The 17,061-nt window shown below is 40.7% G+C and overlaps 1 protein-coding gene across 2 annotated transcripts in view; it reads left to right on the top strand.

Moving 5' to 3' along the window:
- The window catches only part of PROM2 (prominin 2), a 464,577-nt gene extending 451,069 nt beyond the window's left edge, over nt 1–13,508 (top strand). For both annotated transcript variants that reach the window (XM_078667029.1, XM_078667028.1), the window contains one exon: nt 12,362–13,508. Coding sequence is in view for 1 of the 2 variants with exons in the window: in XM_078667028.1 (XP_078523154.1) it covers nt 12,362–12,404 (43 nt within the window). In the remaining variant the exon portion in view is untranslated. The remainder of the gene's footprint in view (nt 1–12,361) is intronic.
- The last annotated feature ends 3,553 nt before the right edge of the window (nt 13,509–17,061 follow it).

Genomic DNA, 17,061 nt, shown 5'->3' with positions numbered 1-17,061 from the left:
GTTGGAGTATTTTCTGGAGTTTGGCCGTGGTTACCGTGTAGAGGGCGTTGCCGTAGTCCATCCTGCTGCTGACGAGGGCTTGGGTGACCGTTCTTCTGGTTTCGGTGGAGATCCATCTGTAGATCTTGCGAAGCATGTGGAGGGTGTTGAAGCAGGAGGAGGAGACAGGGTTGACTTGCTGGGTCATTGAGAGGGTTGAGTCCAGGATGAACTCCAGGTTACCTGCGTGGTTGGTGGGAGTCGGGGCAGCTCCCAACGTAGCCGTCCACCAGGAGTCATCCCATGCGGAGGGGGTGGAGCTGAGGATGAGGACTTCCGTCTTGTCAGAGTTCAGTTACAGACAGCTGGTCTTCATCCACTCGGCAATGGCCTTCATTCCCTAATGGAGGTTTGATTTGGCGGTGGCTGGGTCCTTAGTGAGGGAGAGGATCAGCTGGGTATCGTCGGTGTACAAGATGATGTTGAGGTGGTGCGCTCGGACGATGTTGGCGAGTGGTGCCATGTAGATGTTGAAAAGGGTCGGGCTGAGGGATGATCCTTGGGGTACGCCACAGGTGATTGTGGTGGCTTCGGATTGGAATGGGGGAGGCGGACTCTCTTTGTTCTGCCGGTGAGGAAGGAGGTGATCCAGTTCAGGGTTTTGTCATGGATCCCTGCGTCGTGGAGGCGTGTGCGCAGGGTTTGGTCGAAGGCAGGCGAGAGGTCTTTCAATGCAATACTGGCCTTAAAGATATCCCAGGTGCCCCAACACCCAAACACACCACATGTCACCTTCATTTTGTGCATCTCTGGGGTGGTACACCAACCTCAGAGGCCACCTTCTTAGCATCTGCAGGAAAGCTTGATCTAGAAATCTGGATACCTGCAAATGGATCCATAAAGCTGACCTGCCCCTGAGAATGATACTTACCTATTCCTAAGGATACCCTTAGCCTAACACATTTTTGATGATCACAGATATGTCCCTAAATATTCTGTTATACTGTCTTCTTCTTAAGGATCTTGTAAGACTGGTCTTCTCATGCGAATCTGTAAGTCTGGACTGCCCCTAAGAGGTTTCTAATTCAGCTGATATATCTCCGAGCATCTTGTGAGGCTGTCCTATTCACGTACTGTTGCTGGACCTGGTTGTTATAATCCAGCAAGTGTGGCCTGATCCTTAGTGTCACATGGGGATGACTGACCTCTTAGAATTCCTCATGCTTGATCTGGTATTAGGGATCATGTGAGACTGTGCTATCCCGTAGTATCATATCCCCTGATATTCATGTTATTAAGAGGCTCCTGTGGATCTGATGAGGCTGGTATGCACCATGGATCGTGTACGGTTCTCCTTCCAATTAACCTAGAAGAGCCTAATACATTTTCCTTGTCCAGTTGGCATTAACCCATTATCTTTAACACAAAACTCATGATCCACCAGCAAAAGTGTATCAAACAACTCTTTGGCTAAACAAGAAGAGATATGTAGAAAATGAGAAACGGTGTCTTATCTGCATCTTTTAAAACACCTGAAAATGCACAAATCATAATTCGCATCCACCATGCACTACTCATGTACTCTAGCATGACATCATCTATGAAATTAAATTATATCATTGATCGATAGTTGCAAAATGTGACTGAAAGCGTCACCATGTTCCCAACTAATACTGCAGGCAGCCGAAGTACATACAGAGTCAGTTCTGTGAAATCTTGCTTTTTGGGTTTACAAAATAAAAATGGAACAGCTGCACACTATCAAAGTTCATGTACAGCTACAACATAAATATGATACCCACACCAGAAGCTTATCGTCTTAGGCTGTGTGATGCAGGTTTCAGACGAAAAGGGGATGAGTGTCAGGTGCAGCCAAATAGCTCTCCTAACGCCCATCCCCAATTAGTAACATCCAAAAGGGCAACTCCTATTGATGTGGAGACTAAGGTCCTGATTACGAGTCTGGCGGTGTGGGAGTGGGCCGCCACACCAGTGCCCCGCTCCCAGACTGTGAAACCTGTAGATTAGGTGTTTTCTCCTGGTCTGGAAGACAGTGCTTTGGTTGTCCCTGGCAGTGAGCCTTAGAAAATCACCGAAATAGGAATGCCAAAGCAAGTTCCTGCACGCATGGGCTGTTATGTCCATGCTGTGCAGGAACTGGGGGTGCATGCGTTCAGGGTGGCACACCATGTGCCGCTCTGCATGCATCCCCATGGCCCCTTCGGCAACAGGGGATCCTATAGGGCCTCCTTAGTTTCCTCACCACAGCACTTTTCATGGCCGGCTCACCACCATTAAAACTGTGGGAGTGAACTAACTCATAATATGCTTGGCAGTGTTACAGTGCACCACATGCATATTGCAGGCCTCAGACCACTGCAGGACCACCAGGGATCGTGAATCACTGGTAGTAGCAGTGGTTCCATGGTGGTCTGACCACCCAAATTGTGATAGGGCGGTCGGACAGCAGATGCGGTGGTATCCGCACCACCACCATGGGTTTGGCAGTCCATCAGACCGCAGAACTCATAATCAGGCCCTTTTTTGGAGGTGTAATTTTTGCAGTTTCACCCTGACATAATTAAACAAACCAAAAAAAAATTCACAGTACAAAATATTGCCAAAACAATATCCAGGACAAAAATATCGACTCTGTATACTTTCTAAAATACATAACATTGACCACAAAAAAAATTTGTGGAACAAACTATCATCATTAAACTGGTAGGGATATCAAATGTAAAATATTTAACATTATATTAACTTTAAAAATATATATTAACTTTAAAAACAATACTGCATAAAAAATACATTCATATAGAAAATATACAATTAATTGTATGACTTAAAAACAAAATAACATAAATGTAAACAATAATAAACATAATATGGAAATAAAGAGAATTAATAAATAAACATGAATAATAATATAAAAATGCTAATAATAATTACAAAGAATTAAAACACAATATATTAACAATTATAAAACATCCCATACATTAACATTATGAAAAGGAAAAATAAACTCCCAAAAATACAAATTTACAATAAAACAATTGATGCTAAACTAACGTTTAAAAATTAAATCACCAAAAATATATATTAAAACACATTTTTAAATTCAAAGAAAAAATAAAAAGACTTGAAGGGGTCATATCTACTCTTCTACTCCAACCTGAGCAACAGCAGAGTTAGTGTTGGACTTGGAGGGGTCAGGATTTCTATTGCTGCTACGACCTGAGCAACAGAAGGGAAAGTGTTGAACTTCAGAACGGTCAGATTTACTATTCCAACTCCAGCCTGAGCAACAGTTAGGAATGTGCTGGACTTCGTAAGGGTCATATATAATATTCTTTCTCAAACCTGAGCAGCAGTGGGGAAAGTGTTGGACTTTGGAGGGGTCAAATTTACTTTCTATTTCCACACCTTAATGAAAATAAAAAAAAGATACAATGACGATTCTCCAATTCCCATACAGAGAGAATCTTGATTTCATTAAAGAGACCGGAGGCTGACATTATGCAATAACTTTTATTGCTTCCCAGAACATGCAGCCCGTTAAAGTGTAACAAAATACATCATAAAAGAACATTCCATAGTAACAACAAAGCGCCATGACAACCAGCTATCTTCCTCTTGGAGCTGCAAACGAATAGACAACTTCTTCCAAGATAAAAAATACAACTTCTAAAACTTCTTTATAAGGATGAAGATTCTGAAATAGAAGAAAGAAACATCATGGTAGAGTCCGAATATATATAAATGCAGACAATGAGCAAATATGTAAATATGTAAGACAATGAGCAAGTATGTAAGCAGAAAAAATAAGTCAACCACCTGGGAGTGGTGGGAGGGATCAGCCTCTGTTGTCTTTAATAAAATCAAGATTCTCTCTGTATGGTAATTGGAGAATCGTCATTTCATTACAAGTCCGGAGGCTACATTATGCAAGTTTAAAGCTCTGTAAAGCTACATTGCTTACATGTTCTACAGGCTTAAGATAAAATTTAACAAATGTGGAGGCATTAGACCAATCCGCTGCTTTGAGGATATCAGAAATAGAACCACAATTCCAGAAAACCCTATTGGCCATAGCCCCTCGTGAAGAGTGAGCTCCAAATTTGGATAAGTCAATGCCAGCTTCTAACATAACAGTTCTCACCCATCTCGAGATTGTAGCAGAAGAAACTGCCCGATAGGGTTTAACAAAAGAAATCCGCAATTGCTTTTCATTTAAAGGTCTAAAAACACTCATCCTTTATTCATACGCCTTCATACAGTTTACAACACAAAGCTTTGGATAATCAAAAAAGGAAGGATAGGAAATATTTTCTGACATAGTTTTGGTTCTTTTACAAATTTCAAATAATACCCCATCAGGAGAATAAATTCTATTACAAATTTCTAAAGCTTTAACATATGAAACACGTCTAAAAGAGTTTAAGCAAAGGAGTGTAGTTAACTTAATGGAAAGTTGTTTCCTAGAAAGGAAAAGGTTATCAGGCCAGGAAGTAAAAAGTTCAAAGATAAGGTTAACATTTCATAAAGAGTCATACTTAGCCTTAGGAGGACGTTTGAGTCTTATTCCTTTCATAACTCTACGAACTAGTGGATCAGTACCAAACAAAAAATCATTTGAGAGGGAGTGACCTGCAGAGATTGCAGATCTGTAACAATTAACTGTTCTATTCGAAAGTCCAGATTTAAAAAGATCTGCTAGAAAATGTGCTACTTCTACCGAAGGAGCAGCATCCACGGGATCCAAATCCCGTTCCAAGCACCAACCACACAACTTTTTCCAGGACCTAATGTATCTCTTCCTTGGTCCTGCAGCCCATGACTCATCCAAAAGATCTTTAGCCTCTCCTGAAAAGCCTGAGTATCTTCTTGAACCCCTGAAATCTTCCAGATAAGAAGGTCCAATTTGCATTCTAAGAGAAGAGGGTGTAACTCTCCGTCGGGACCCTGAAGGAGGTCCAAACTCCCTGGGATAAGGCGAGGAAAGTCTATTGTTAATTCCATCACCCCTGGGAACCATATTTGAGAACTCCAAAAGGGAATAATTAGAACAGTGCGGCAATGTTCTCTTCGAACTTTCAAGAGAACTCTCTGTATTAGGACAAATGGAGGGAAGGCATAAGAGTTCAGGAATTTCCAAGGCTGGAGAAGACCATCCACTGCTAATGCTAGAGGATCTGGTTTCCAACTGAAGTAGTGACTTATCTGAAAGGTAAGTCTGCTTGCAAAAAAAGATCTATTTCGAAGGGTCCCCACAGATTCGAGATTTTCTGGAATATTGAAGGATTCAATTTCCAGTAGCTGGAGTCTCTTAGGAACCTCGAATTCCAGTCTGCTCTCGTGTTTAGATGGCCCAGGATAAATTCTGCTCTCAGAGATATCTTGTGACTCCAACAGAAATACCAAATCTTTTCTGCTAGGTCCGCTAGAGGTTTCGATCTTGCTGCCCCTAGACGATTGATATATGAAACGTCTGAGAAATCGTCTAGTGTGATCAGAACTACATTGTTTTGGAGGACATACTTGAAACTCATTAGGGCATTCAAACATGCCAACATCTCCAGCGAATGTATGTGAAGGGTTAGTTCTTCTTTTGAGCGTTTTCCCCCAGTTTCCATCTTTCCAAATTTGGCACCCCAGCCTAAATTGCTCCAGTCGGATTCCAAAGTAAAATCCGGGGTATTCCGAATATTGCTTTTTCATTCCCACTGTCTAAGTTGTTGCGCCACCATAGAAGGTCCTCCCGAGCATCCTGGGACAGGGGAACTACATCTGATTACCAAAGACCCTTCTTCAGACCTGAAGCCTTTAGTCTCTGTAAGGCCCTGTAGTGATGCGGGCCTGGAGAGATAGCTTAAATGGACGAAGATAAAAGACCCACTATTCTTGCTAGTTCCCTTAAACTTACTTGGTCCTTGGATAAGACATATGAAACTTCCTTTTTTATTTTTGAGTTTCTTCTTGGGAAGTTGTAATTGGGTTAGGGGTGTGTTCACCTGAAAACCCCAAAATTCCAGGTTCTGCGAAGGTGTCATAATGGATTTTTCCACATTGATGATAAAGCCAAGACTCTCGAAGACACCCACAGTTCAGTTCATGTGGGTCAGGAGTTCCTCTTTGATCTGAGACATCAGTAAGATGTCGTCCAGATAGATAATAAGGCGAACTCCTCTTCTCCTTAAAGAGGCGACTACAGGCCTGAGCACCTTGGTGAAACACCAAGGTGCTGAAGATAGGCCAAAGGGAAGACATTGGAATTGGTAAGTTATGTTTTTCCAAATGAGCCTCAGGTATTTTTGAGAATTTGGATCCATAGGGATTGTAAAGTATGTGTCTTTGAGATCCAGTTTTATGAGCCAATCTCCTTCTTGGAGAAGATCGCTCAGAAGGTGTATACCCTCCATTTTGAAATGTCTGTACACGAGGAAAGAGTTCAATTGCTTCAGATTTATTACAGGACGCAAACAGCCCTTTTCTTTTTTTCTCACCAAAAAGATTGTGCTCACAAAACCTGGACCAGAGTTTTGAATGATGCAAATCGCACCTTTCTCTAACATTTGATTCACCTGTGCATCTACTAAATTTGACTGTTCTTAGTCTAGGGAAAGTTTCCTGGGTTGTTTGGTCTGAAAGTGAATGGAAATGAAGTCTATTTTGAACCCTCTTACAATCTCTAGGACCCAAGCAAGGCTTGTTATAGAAGACCAAATATGACTGAAGAGGGAGAGTCTTCCCCCTACCTTTGGGAGGGAAAAAACAGGAAGGGGAGTCCTTACCTTGTCCCTGATTTTGGAATCTTCCACAACTGTTTCCGCCTCGGTTTTGATTGTTGGGGCCTCGTTGAGGGAAAAAGTTGTTGTTTCCCCTGTAGTTCCTTGAATACCAACGTTGGTTTTGTTGGAAGTAGGATCTGTAATAACCACGGCCGACAGCCAATCCTCCCCTGCCGGCCCTTCCAAAAAATCTTCCGCCAAACATGCGTCTCATGTTTGTCTGGGCTTTGTTAAAGGCTGTGAAAGTAGATACATATTTGCCAAGGGTTTTGATGAAAGTCTCCCCGAAGAGAAGACCATTTGGGTCTCCTTAGATGTCTTTCTTGGCGAAATCTCCTAATTTGGGGTTCATACGCATTAGTATCGCTCTTCTCCTCTCTGAGGTAACATTTGCGTTAGCGTTTCCCAATAGGCAGTTGGCTCCAACCTCTAAGAAGTTCAACCTCAACTGGAGACCCATGCATAGAGGTCTCCTCAGCCAGGTCAAGGATCCTAGCCAGAGGGCCAAGCGTGTCTAAAAGCTTGTATTGACACTGCTTAAGGCAGCTTTCAAGACCTTTGCGAGGATCTCTCCCAGTTTTAAAAAAGAAGGTCAGAAGCTCAGGGTCAAGATTGGGAGTTGTGCCCGCTTTGTTATCCAAAAAGGGTCTTGGGCATTCAGATTTCATGAGATTACGTGAATCTCTTTCAAGAGGTTTCCTAATCCAGCTTTTAATGAATTGAGAGATGTGACCCAAGGGCCACCAATCCGAACCTCTATGGTGGGTGATCTTAGAGAGATTAAACATCTCATTGCCTGATGGATCTTTAATGGAGTCAGAATTATTATTAGATTGAGACAGGTCTTCGTCAGATAAATCGTCCTCAAACTTTTCCTGAGGGTCAAAAATGTACTCATCAGCCTCCTCATCCAACTCAAGTGGGGACAGGTAATCGTCATCATCGTTGACAAGGTAAATTGTGCCACAATGGACACCTAATCTCTGTGTGCCGTGAGGGACACCTGTTCTTTTTGCGCCATTAAGGTTGCTCGATATTTTTGTGCCGCTCAGGGCACCCATGTCATTTGTAGCACAAAGGCTGCCAATAGATAATACCCTGTCACTGGTACCCAGTGGGTTACTATGAGGCTCAACATGCTTAGTCTTTAATGCCTTAGCGCCCTTAGAGGGAAGTGTGTCCACCTCATCATCTGAGGAAAGCGCTGTTGGTTCATCAGGGATGTCCCTTTTCCTTTTATTAAATGCTGCTTCCACAGACTCTTTAAGCGAGGACTTCAATTGCCTCTCAAAAAGGTTCATAAGAGAGGCTTGAGTAAGGGGGGTCTCATTAATAGAGAGAGAATCCTCCTGTGACATAATGAATCAAAGAGAAATAAATATATATATGACAAAAAAGAAATTGTTCTTTCCCCCTTTTCAGAGGGTTGAAACTCTCTTGCCCAATTAAGCGCAAAACGTGGAAGCGCTTATTAACTTTGATCCAGTTAATAAACAAGAAATTACTGGGACAAAGGGCAGCCAGAGATCGTTGCGCAGTTGTTTTAGTAAATGCAGAGACCGGGACGTTACTTGAGCACTACGCATCCCCAAGGAAAAGCGCGGCACGTGAGAGAAACCCGGGCCCTGTGTCTTTTCAATTTTCGCCTTGCAGGTCACAAAAAGAGCACCAAGCTCTTATTTTGGTAAAGAGGGTCACCTCCGTGTAAGCCAGAGGGACCCGGAAGTAGACCGCATACCGCAGACCGCATCTAATTGTTGAAAGAGATGCTTGGTGTACGCCCGGTGTCTCTACTGAAGAAGACACCAAGGCATGTTGAGGAATAAAATGGAAAAAAGGGTCAATGCCCCAAGGGGAGAAAGAGTGAAACCAGTCCTCCGATGGGGTAAAGAGTGATCGGAGAGAGAAAGGGCGATGACGCTGTACGATCGGGAACCTTAAAATGGGATACAGAAAAGGAAAGAATGGAGAGAAAGAACCCAACCATAAATTGGAAGGGTGTCTGTAAGGTAGGACAAGAGAAACTTACCTTGTTCCAATGAAGCATAAAGAGCAAGCTTATGTGTCAAGGACATAGTATAGCCATAGTAAAAAACACAAAGGTCATAATAAGTATAGTAAAAGCATAAAGGTCATAATAAATACACTAAACAGTGCAAAAACTTGAATGTAGATAGTAAAATAAAGTCAAAGAGGCAGAGAAAAAAGTCTAAATATCATAAAATTCAGAAATCACGAGAGACAAGAAGATGTTGTACTTAACTGTCCGTGGGCAGCGAATAAAAGAGGAAGATAGATGGTTGTCATGGTGCTTTGTTGTTACTATGGAATGTTCTTTTATGATGTATTTTGTTACACTTTAAAGGGCTGCATGTCCTGGGAAGCAATAAAAGTTATTGCATAATGTAACCTCCGGTCTTGTAATGAAATTAAAAAATATATGTAAACATATTTTAACAAACATTAAACAATATATAATATTTTTTCACATAATACAATATATATATATATATATATATATATATATATATATATATGAATATCCGACTTGCCGCAGCTGTGCTTCTCCGCACCGGCAGGTTCACAGACTACAAGAATACGCCAAAGTCAGTCTTCTGGTATAGTTTAAATTTTTATTTCGGTGCAAGTCATCAGACGCGTTTCGGACTTCACGTCCTTGCTCACTATATATATATATATATATATACAAATAATACTTCAATATTAAGATTACCACATTAAAGTGTATGATTAAAGATTTAAAGATTAAATAATAAGACCCTTCTCACCCTACTACTTTAAAAACCCAACATCAACAAAACAAATAAAATAATACTAAAAATCAATACTATTACACATTAATTAAAAAGTAATATAAATGTACTTATTATATACAAATATTAAAACATAATAAAATTCATTATTATGAAAACATTACAAAAATATAACTTATGTGATCAATATTCTAATTAACCAACCAACAGTTTAACAATAGGTTACAAATAAATACCATTTGTGACTATTATATGCATACCAACAACAAATTTCATATTTCATATTCAAGTTAACAAATTAAAGTTGATAAAATATTACATTAATTTTACACAATTGTAAAATACTATTACCCAATCAACCCAACAACCCGCAAATAACAAAAATCTTTAAATATATTACTGTGAGAAAAATAAAATAAATTATACTAAAAATGATTGCAAATAATTAACATTAAAATAATAACAACAGAAAAAGTAATACAACATACAAAAATAAAACTGCATTAAACAAACAAATTTAACATTGAAAAAGTATATTCTTATCTGCAATTTTCTGATACTTTTGAGAATTACAATATTTTTTGCGCAATATTTGTTTCCAACAATTTTTTTGCAAAACTATATAGGTTAAGAACGTGGGCACCTGAGCATCAATTGCAAATATCATTGAACCATGTTCTGTTGCTTTCAGTTAAAGAGTTCTTGCTTTTGGGAAAAAGGTTTGTTTGCAAGGTGTGCCCACAACTACACCATGGCCCAGTTTCTACTTCATGGGGCCTCTAATGACTGTGGGTCTGATTATTACTTTGGGGGTCCTACAGCGGATGGTGCAACGCACCATCCGCTGTAGGAGCGACAATGCTGTGGTGGTGCCACCTGCCAGATTAGGAGTTAAATCCTTGTCTGGCGGGCGGTACTGCAGTGGTCTAAGCCGGCAGTCTGTCACGCTCATTGAAGAGCCTGACATGCAGACCGCCGCTCTCAGAGCGCTGACTGCACCTTCCTGCATGGTGTCCCATATATGCCACACCAAGCAGGAAAGGGGGGGCAAATCCAATAGTGCACAACATGTGCCCCCTGCATGCACTCCTAGGCCCAAATCTGTAAGGGGGCCCTAACAGAACCCATTTGTTGCCATTCCGCAACCACCCTTTTCATGGAGGGATTTTACAGCCGTTAAAAGGGCAGTGAAATGGCAACTCGGAATAGGCTGCGGCACCACCTGCATATCTCTGCCAGTGAAAGACCATCAGTCCAGAGAAATCCTTGATCCTGGCAGTGCCGGTGGTCTCGTAGTGGTCTAACCGCCGCAGTAGTAATACTGCGGACAGTCCAGCGATCCTATGGACTGCGGTACTTGTAATAAGGGCCTAACTGTTAACAACAGCTGTGGCAATGAGTGCTTAAATGACCTCTTTGCAGAAGGATTTAGACTGCCATTAAAAAGTCCACCTCTCCAAGATTTTTCACTGGAGGTCGAAATCAGTAAGACTTTTTCTTGCAACAGAATGAGCAACAAACAATAGCAACACTAGGCTTCAACATGAGAGTAACTAAATATTTTTCTGTTAGCAGGCCTGTACTTGGAAGGGGTCTACATTCAACATGTGCACCGTCCGTTATAACCGGTTCCCCAAAAGAAGGGAACAATCACCATGTCACTGTACTGCATAAACCAGATGGTAACAGGAAATTCCCTCTCATCCCTACTGAGTGCCAGCCATGTGCTTGACCAAGCAACAAGTGTGAGCCAAATGCACTTTAAGGAGCTTTGCCTTGATCGTATCTAAGTCAGCTTTGTCCGGATCTTGGAGGAGCTTGGATGAAGCACTTTAATCCTCTATCTGTTTGTACCTAGCTTGTAAACTCATAACATAAATCTACATGTGTGGCTATCCCGTGCAATGAGAATTAAATCATGTGGCTACCTTCTGAAATCTTGGCATGTGGTTATCTTCTGGCATTTGAGCACATGGGTACCTTTGGGAGTCTGAACATGATGTCATTTTAATGTCTTGAATTCTGGAAGATCACGTGCCCAAATTTGGAGCATGTGGCAATCGTTTCTGAATTTCATGCCTCTTGTTGATCTGAACATGTGGTCTCCTTTTCTTTTGGATTATTAATATGGAGACACCGTCTGCAATCAAGACATGTAGCTATATAATGGAACCTGGGTATATGGTCAAATCCTGAAACCAGAGCTTATAGCTACATTCGAAGTATATGGCCACTCCTAGAATCAGAACACTGGGTAACATGACCTCCTTGTAACATAATCCCGGGGTCACTTACATGCTGTATTTGAGCACCTGTCACCTTATTCTATGTGATCTAAATATATGGTCACCTTTGAAATCTGTATCTGTGGTCATATCTGAATCTATGCATGTGATCATGTTAACATCTGAGTACGAGGTCGCTTTGGGAATCAGACATGTAGTCAAGCCAGGAATCTGAGCATGTGGTGGCTTGTAAAATCTGAGCATGTGGTCACTTGTGAAATCTAAGCATGTTATCGCATACTAGAATTTGAACTTCTGTCACCTCTACACACTGAGTGCGTGGTCACATCTGGAATGTTAAAAAGTACTCACGTTAATGTTTATTAATCTAGATTGTGGGCACCTTGAACTCTGGTTTTCTCTTTATGTGATTCCATATCATCCATGAATCTGTGCATGTTGGAGCACTTGGGAATGCGGCGCTCTAAGAATCTGAAAATGTGTTCACCTTCTCCTCAGCTATGTGTATGCAAGACAATTTTTCTTCCTTATGGGATGAACAACTGATTATCTTATTTTTTTCTTTTCACAGGTCATCATCATCCTCTGTAGTTGAGACTCCACTGTCCACATGAAGTCACTACTCCTAACATCAAATGTGCTTAGCCGGGCTCTCAGCTCCTTCACAGATATTAAGAATCCTGAATAAAAGGGATATTCCCACAACATTCTTGCACCATTAATATTCACGACCAGAGAGAGGACTTCCTCAAGACTGCATGAATAGAATTTCTGCTATTCACCAACTACTTCCCAATGTTTCTTGTCCCACAGCATTAAAGCAAGACTCCAGTGATGATTGCGTGCATGGATGCTGTACATATTCTTCCATAGGACTGAGCATTCACCAAGGCTCGTTGAGGACTAGTCAATAAAGATTGTCATGTTTACTATAGAATCACAGTTATGAATTCAGTTGGATAAAACTTTAAGAGTACTTCAAGCACTTGAGCAATCAGTCCACTTCTGCATGGACGCATGGGAATCAGTGCTGTGGACTTTTTTTTTCATAACTCTGACTCTTCTTATTTTTGATATCTTACGAAAAAAAATTTTCTTGGAAACTGGATAAAGAACAGTCACTGGTGGGAAGATAGAACTTTAAAGTTGGAACTAACCAAATGGTTTTTGCATTAGTAAAAGGCATAGCCTCTTGGTGAAGAAGATTGCAAATGAATTGATCAACAGTTGAATGAATACATTCTGGCTTTAGGAGTTGGTATGGCAGTGGCCTGCAAGTGTAAATTGTGCATACAACAGCCAATGGCTTTGTAAATTGAGAAAATGCCTTTGATTTGGTCTATTTAAGTAGTTGTGAAACTTCGTACGCATAGTATTTGCCATGGAAACAAATTTACTTTAAGAACCCAACAAGTTTGGCTAAGGCCAAAAGAGAGTGGAACCCCGAGGAGCAGAGCCCAGCGGAGGAGACCCATGAGGAGCGGACGAACGAGGAGCAGAGTTATGAGGAGCAGAGTCATGAGACGCAGAGTCACTGACAATTTACAGTCTGGTAGTACATATGAATGTATTACAACATCTTTAACTAAGTTCTCTGACTTACTTTATTGGTCACAAACACACCACATTTTAAAATAGTTGTGAAGTTGAGATACTATAGTGAAAATCCATGTGTATGGAGCAGGTCTCAGGATATAATAAATTATATAATACCATTACGACAGCTGAAGTGGTTATTTCACTTAATCAGAGATCTATATGTAATCTCTGGTCACGGGTTTCAATCTTCATACATTCTCTCAGATGTTTATTTGTCTCATTCAGAAAACTGCATGTAGCCTAGTCATAGATTATTATACTAGTAACATTTATCAATGTGTTATTGCTGCAGAGATCCTTTTGTAACTCACAAGTCATTGGTTTGTGGCGTCGTAAGATTTCTCACACAGTTAATGTATTTGTCGAAGAGCTCTTAAAGGCACAATTTACAACTGCAGTAAAATAGTTAAGTGGATTATGTATCCACTGCAAACATTTTATTGTACTATGCAAGAAATACGTTTTAATCCTTGGAGGGCTTACCACAATCTTTTATACTTCCACCTTTGATAAAAAAATTAGTACCACTGAGTTGGGTAGCAACTAACAAAAATTATATTCCAAAAACAATTTCGTTTGCATTATATTAAGAATATATTCTTGTCCATGGACATTATTAGTATAATTGGGCAATATAAACATAAATAAATGTAATAAGTTACATATAATGTCTACTGAGTAGGCGTGTTATTTTTCTTGGGAATCTGAAACACCAGAAAGATGCGTGCCTCACTGTCCTTCATTGCTGTACAAATATCATCACATACTGTTTCTCAGTTTTCTTTTGAAAGACCTTTGTTCTGTTGAGAGCTTAAGAAATGGAACCACTTTCATATCTCAGTTCTTTCTCATGTCTAACTAATGAGGGACACTACAGGTTCATCTTTGTTTCCTCTGATGGGCTGCTGAGGCTGTACACAACATGTGGAGATCCCTAGCTGGATTCCTTTGATCTTACGCTGTCCCCTGTCAGGATATTCATTGGGCATTTGGAGCTGGGTGCTCTGGCGATAGAAGAAAAGAGCCAAGCAGCTCAGTATTGCACAACACACACTAAATGTGTGCAAAGCTGTGGCGTTTTCATACATGTCATGGTAGTCGCAATGAGTATGTTACACTGGGACTATGCAGGGTCAATCCTAAAAACTACCGCAACCCTCGCCCTGGAGCCCAGTTCCAGCACTGCGATCACGTGAAAAGCGGCTCCATGAGTTTCTACTTAGTGTCAGCACACTTTGCGCACAGCCAACTGGTGCAAGAAGCCCTAATACCCAGAGTCTAACTGACAGGAAAGATTTGGAAGACCCATTTCCTCACTGCAGTAGAAGTCTGATCGCACTGTGGCAGAGTGTTCGGAGAAAGTCTTTTTGTAGATAACAAATGTATGTCTCAGTTCAAGGTACGGGTCCCAGCTCACCATATCATTTCATTGGCAAAATCATCAGAATGTAGCTATAATGGCACAGTAGCACTGGAGAATCAATCCCTACAAAGATGTCAAATATTAGGTGATAGAACCGAAGGCCTATCGCAAAGTAGATATCTTCATTATAACTGGGAGCCCAGGGACATTCAAGTGAGGCAATCAACTCAGACATTGTTCACCCCGAATGTTAAAGACATTCAGCGATAGTTGTTTGCTATGTTTTCTATTTGGACCAGGAGCATAACCACCTTGTTATCTATCTTGGTCTCAATGTCCGCAAAGCCTGATAAAGAGCCTAGAATTCCCATGTCAATATAACATATAGTAACTCAGCACTCCAGAAGAAAAGGTATTCTGAAATAGTATAACTTAGATCATAAATATAGGTCAAACATGTATGCTTCCATGTCATGCAATAAGTCAATCACATTATTGTCCAATCTTTTATTGACGATCTTTTTTTAAAAACATTTTTGATTTTAGCCATAGCCAACATGTTTCGTCTCTCTTGGGACTTTTTCAGAGCGTAATCCAATTCCATTAACAAGTGTTTGTTGCAATTTGTGGTCCTCCAGTAATATGTAAGGATTGACTTTTATGGCCCGATGAGCAATGTTGTTCCCGTTCGGTGTTTTGTGCAGCATCCACTTGTCATATAAAAAACTCCTTCCCTAGAATTCCACCCCTTTGGAGAATTGTTTTTATTTACAGTTTCTCAATACAGCACAATCCTTTCAAAGAAATGCTTCACGGAGCGCAGACCAACAATTGAAAGAATGCCAGCAAAAGAAATAAAAAGCAATAAAATCATGCAATACAATCACTTAAAACAATGCAAGTTATTAAAAAATTTGAGAAAATCCAAAAGTACAATATGATTAAACCAAGCAAACCAAAAGGCTTTGAGTTCTCTTCAGAAATGAAAAAAAGGCAGGATGATAAGCACCAAGTTTTCCAAAATTTTGCAGATCTACAACACCACTCTTGAAAATAAATCTGAGCGTGCTGGTTTCAGTAAGTCTTATTGACTTGTGAGACAAATGTCCTGAGGGACCATCATTTTAGAAGCCACGTAGGAAGGATATTGTTATATACACAAGGCAGACCAGCTTGCACTTCATGTCATATTCAAGAATGAGCCAATGAAATAAATTTCAAATGGGACTTATATGACAATATTTTCGGTTCAGCACTGAGCCAGGCTGTAGAGAGAATTGTTTTTGTATGGAGATAGGCACAGTTAGTAACCTTGTAAGAATCTCACTTCATACACAAAACCAGCACCTGAACCACTGAGTGGAAACATTACGCAGTTAGAACATTTCAGATCATCTTGGGTACATGAGTTGAATTTGAGCTTTGTTTTTTAGCAATATCCAAACAGAGCTAAACTTTAAGGTCCAAAATGAAATCTAATCATTTTCTTTTTTTTTTTTTATATTTCTTTTTATTAAACAATTTCGACATACATCACAGCAATTGTATTCAGGCATGCGACTTCATTATTTTACATTGTTAACATTGATATTGCAATAAAAATCATGATTATTAAGCTGAGTAAATCAAGGGGGTTCTAGAGTTTCTGTGACGACCTGCCGATTAGGCGGGGTGCAAATGTCGCCTGTATAGTGTTTCCACGCTCCCCACACCCTACTCCATTTCCCAGGGCATCCTCTGGCCACGTAGACCGACTTTTCCCTATACATACTCCAGTCTAGGTCTTCCTCCCATTTCCTTAATTGGGGCGGCTGGAGGGGTCCCCACTGCTGCGCAATATTTCTTTCTGCAATCATATATGCCAGGGTTATCCATTGCGTAGTGTTGGTATTCAGATGTGTGGGTTCCTAGACGTTGAGGATACACCTTTGTGCCTCTGGCTGCAAGTTTACCCCCAATACCTCCCACAAAATGGTATGTATGTGTATCCAGTATAATTGTATATAATGACAGTCGGATAGTATGTGGAGGAACGTCCCTGGTTCTCCACACCCTCTTTTACACTCTTCACTCTCTGTCTTTCCCATATGGACCAGTCGAGGTCCTGTTACATATATTCTGTGCAGTATTTTGAGCTGTACTAACCACAGTCTGGCCGGTTTTGCAACCTCCCGTGGGGATGATATCGCCACCTGCCAGTCCTCCTCATCAAGTTCCAACCCATCACTATTCCATTTCCCCTTGAGGACCTGTGGTGGATCTGCCATATTGTTAATTTGTTTCTTGTATATGAGGGAGATGGTCTTTTC

Source organism: Lissotriton helveticus, chromosome 11 (assembly GCF_964261635.1).
Source record: "Lissotriton helveticus chromosome 11, aLisHel1.1, whole genome shotgun sequence".
Lineage (NCBI taxonomy): Eukaryota > Metazoa > Chordata > Amphibia > Caudata > Salamandridae > Lissotriton > Lissotriton helveticus.
Note: the sequence above shows the minus strand (reverse complement) of the source record. Positions and strands in the feature narration are given on the sequence as shown.